Source organism: Poecilia latipinna, unplaced genomic scaffold (assembly GCF_001443285.1).
Source record: "Poecilia latipinna isolate Pla-1442-1.1 unplaced genomic scaffold, P_latipinna-1.0 Scaffold2355, whole genome shotgun sequence".
NCBI lineage: Eukaryota > Metazoa > Chordata > Actinopteri > Cyprinodontiformes > Poeciliidae > Poecilia > Poecilia latipinna.
Window position 1 is genome coordinate 14993 of NW_015114971.1, and position 3749 is coordinate 18741.

Below are 3749 nucleotides of genomic sequence, written 5' to 3' on the forward strand. Positions count from 1 at the left end.
AAATATCAACATTTCCACATAAGTTTAATGATGTAATTTTTAAATATTAAATAATTTAATTTGATCAGTTGCTCAGTACTTGAGTAGACTTTTTATCAAATACTTTTTACTCTTACATGAGTAATTTTCTGGATGGCTACTTTTTATTTTTTTTTTTATTTTTACTTGAGTAAAATATGTTGAAGTAGTGCTACTCTTACTTGAGTACAGTTTTTGGCTACTCTACCCACCTCTGATCGTAACTTTATGCTATCAAGCATTTTCTTCGGAGCAGAGCTTTAAAACATTTTAAACTATTTGCACATTCTTCATTTGTCCAGAAATGGTCGAGAAAGAACTTAAGGTATTTATTTTGTTTGGTCATTCCTATATAATTGATCAATAATTAGTGTTGTCATTTCTTATTTTGTATAAATTGTTACGGTGTTTGTTTCCAATAAGTGTTGCATAAAGACAGGAGTCTGTACTCACAGTCGAGACAGAGCTTCGTTCTTCTGAAAGAGCAGCTCTGGAAGCTGGCTGAGACGATTTCTGTTAAGACGCCTGAAGGAACAAAGACACATAAAACTGAAATAAGTAGGACATTAATGTTACAATGAGTTCAACAGGAATTACTGTCTTCAAGAGGACTTAGGAATCAGATTGTTTTTAAAATGTCCTCACAGTCTTTCCAGCTCCTTCAGCTCATCAAAGGCTCCTCTTTCAATGCTGCTGATCTTGTTCTCCATCAGGTGACTGAAAGAGGAAAACATGAATAAGAAAATACAACTAACTAATCCTGGAAGGTTTAAATCTTCTGAATATGTTGCACCAAAATAAAGAAATATGCCACTCTGTATTATATGGTGTCATTGTCTTCACAGCATCATTTCAGGGCATCTTGTCATTTTAGATCCAAATAAGCAGGTGCTGGCCATGATCCCCCCAGCTCAACCTTTACACTCACGCCCGTAAAAATGGCTGAAAACAGATGCGCAATTATACAACCATACATCATTGAAAAGCAGAAGTAGAGCCTCCTGCACAACCAACAACAATGCAGCAAGTGGTTTCTGAATCGTAAGACAACAACAAAATATTTGCCTTTTCCAGCAGCCATTGTACAGCGAATGTGACATTACATCCCTGAGGTTTTTTTTTTTTTTTTCATTTTCCAGATGTCAATAATTTATTGCTAAAAACCAGCAGAGTGTCTTTTAAGCAGTTGGGCTGTTTTTAGAGACCTGAATGGAAGTAAGAACATGTGAATTTAGCATAAAGCGCCCCCTTTGACCTCAGGACCAGATGTGGACAAGAGAAAGAAAATGGCTGGATTATTCTTTTTTTCTGCCATTTTCAATTTGCTGAAGTGTAAGTAATATTCAGATACATCAATAATCAGAAGTAAAACTTTATTTATAGCTTAAACAATAAAGCGTGTTTTTTCATGCTTTTTTAGGGAAGTCATCGATAGGATGTATGTTATTGAGAAATGGTTTTAATGGTCTCTGTTCTGCTCACCGCTGGTGAAACACGCTACACCCTTCTAAGAGTTACAAGTCCCAGGACTCCAAAAGCTTGTTAATCTTTTCCAAACAGGAGACGCCGTTTGTCCTGCTGTTAACTCCACGTCCATCACTAACATTTGACAGAGCTCTGATCCCCAGGTTAGCACAGGAAACACTAGTTTTTCCCACAGGCCACAATGTTTTCAAGCTGAAAGGTAATGGATAAGCTTGTTCTCTGTGTTTTAAATCTGGCTGACAGTGACACTAAACAAGCACCTCCAGTTGGCTCATGTGTCGCCACAGAGCCTGGACATTTTTCCATGCCCTCCGGCTTTCGAGGGTTAAGAAATGTGTGTTCCCTCACATCCCTACGTGACCTGATGCTACTGAAAACATGTGGGAAAGAATTTCTCAGATATTTTCAGTCACTCTGTCCACACTGAGCTTAAATCCAGAGGACTGCTTAAAGTTAGGGCATATTTATTGAGAGTCTTAACAGCAGCTTTTATTGTTCTATAGTTGGGCTGGACGATACGGCTGAAAAATGTACCAAAGCGTTTAATATCAATCAATATAGATATTGATTTGGTTTTTTGTTTTAAATATCTGAAGTACTGCACGACATTTCTTGTTTAGCCACAGTTTTCACTCCACAAATTATTTTTTTTATTTTTAAGCAGTTATGATGCATGGTGGCAAAAACTGAAACCTCTGCTGCGCCAGTTACCCAACAGGCTGTTGCTAGGTAACCAAAGAGTGAGTTGCTAGGTAACCAAAGAGTGAGTTGCTAGGTAACCAAAGAGTGAGTTGCTAGGTAACCAAAGAGTGAGTTGATTCCACCAACTTTGCTTAGCTAGTTGTGAGAGGTTGAAGGTCCTTCCTCTGCCTAAATCTCCCAGAATGCTTTGCGGTTCTGGATCGGAGTTCGGTGAAATTATCGAACATTCTGTCAGATGTTTTATCTACCAATATTGATCCAATAGGAGAAAAGTCAGTGGTACTCACAGAACTCTGAGGTGTTTAAGTCCAGAGAAATCTGTCTTGGTTATGACCGTCAGGTTGTTCTCGTTCAGATCACTGAAAAACAAACAAAAACAAAAGACAACCGAATCTTTTAACAACTGCGAGGAAAAAACACATTGATACAAAGCATTATCCAAAGGGGCATTTTAAAAATGGACAAATTGTGAGAGAAATTGGTAATGTAATGGTTTGGAGATCATATTTTTGAAGCCTCCACTCTAAGATGCAGTGTTGTCATGTTACAATGTCTCTATTTCAAACAATAAAAAAGTGATTTTTTTCACACAAGCTTAGAAATTGAACAATATTGTTCAATCTCAGAAAGTTGTTTGTGACCTTTTTCTACTTGGAAAAGGTTTGGCTTAACAAGATTTCTGTGGTTTATTGAACCAGATTATTAATGAAAAGTGAGAGCAAAATATCTTCAAATTGTTCTGGGTAATCATTGCACTGTCTAAAATTCATACATGATGAAAAACTTGTGCAAATATACAAAACACAATATATTTTCTATTACATTAAACATTAAGGAATTTTCATAAAACCTTACAAAATAAAGCTGAAAATATATTTTAATGTCCAGCATTCTTACAGAACCATGTAAACAGTTGAACCTTTTTATTTTTGTTTATGTTTTTCTGTCTGGATCTTCCAGGGTTAAGTAATTGGCCTGATTATGTCTTGCCCAGTTTTCTACAGCAATCTGTACCTCCAATTTAAATTACACTGATTTTGTTTTGTAGCTGGTTTATAAATCCTAAACATTTGCTACTTGTTGGCGTAATTACAGATGCAGCTTGCGGCCTCATTGTTTGGACCGGCTGATGATGTCACTTTTCCCACAAGCTCCTCTGGTAGGTGAGTAAAATGAGCGCAGTGTGTTTATGCATGGAGTGTCGTGTTTCTGTCCAACTGGAGCAGGCTGACCTTGTCCTGTCCGCCATTTAAATGAGGGTGGGAGAAATAGGAACAAAAATATAAAGAAAACACCTGCTGAGGAAATACAGAGACCTCAGTTAAAGGTTTCATTATTCTGGCCTCAGATTGAGATTTTAATCACACTGCAAAAACACAAACTCTTACCAAGTAATTTTGGTCTAGTTTCTAATGGAAATATCTGAGTTCACTTGAAATAAGACAAAACTAACTTACAATTAACTTTTCAACAAGAAATATGACTTAGAAAGAAAGAAAGAAAGAAAGAAAGAAAGAAAGAAAGAAAGAAAGAAAGAAAGAAAG

At 36.5% G+C, this 3749-nt stretch overlaps 1 protein-coding gene across 1 annotated transcript in view; it reads right to left on the reverse strand.

The window, feature by feature from the left end:
* Positions 1 to 471: 471 nt before the first annotated feature.
* Positions 472 to 3749, reverse strand: part of LOC106937466 (slit homolog 2 protein-like) — a gene marked incomplete at its 3' end in the record, with an annotated part of 16465 nt that continues 13187 nt past the window's right edge. The window contains exons 2-4 of the mRNA XM_015018996.1: positions 2493 to 2564; positions 664 to 735; positions 472 to 543 (exon numbers count right to left, since the gene is read on the reverse strand). Of these exons, the coding sequence (XP_014874482.1) occupies positions 472 to 543; positions 664 to 735; positions 2493 to 2564 (216 nt within the window). The remainder of the gene's footprint in view (positions 544 to 663; positions 736 to 2492; positions 2565 to 3749) is intronic.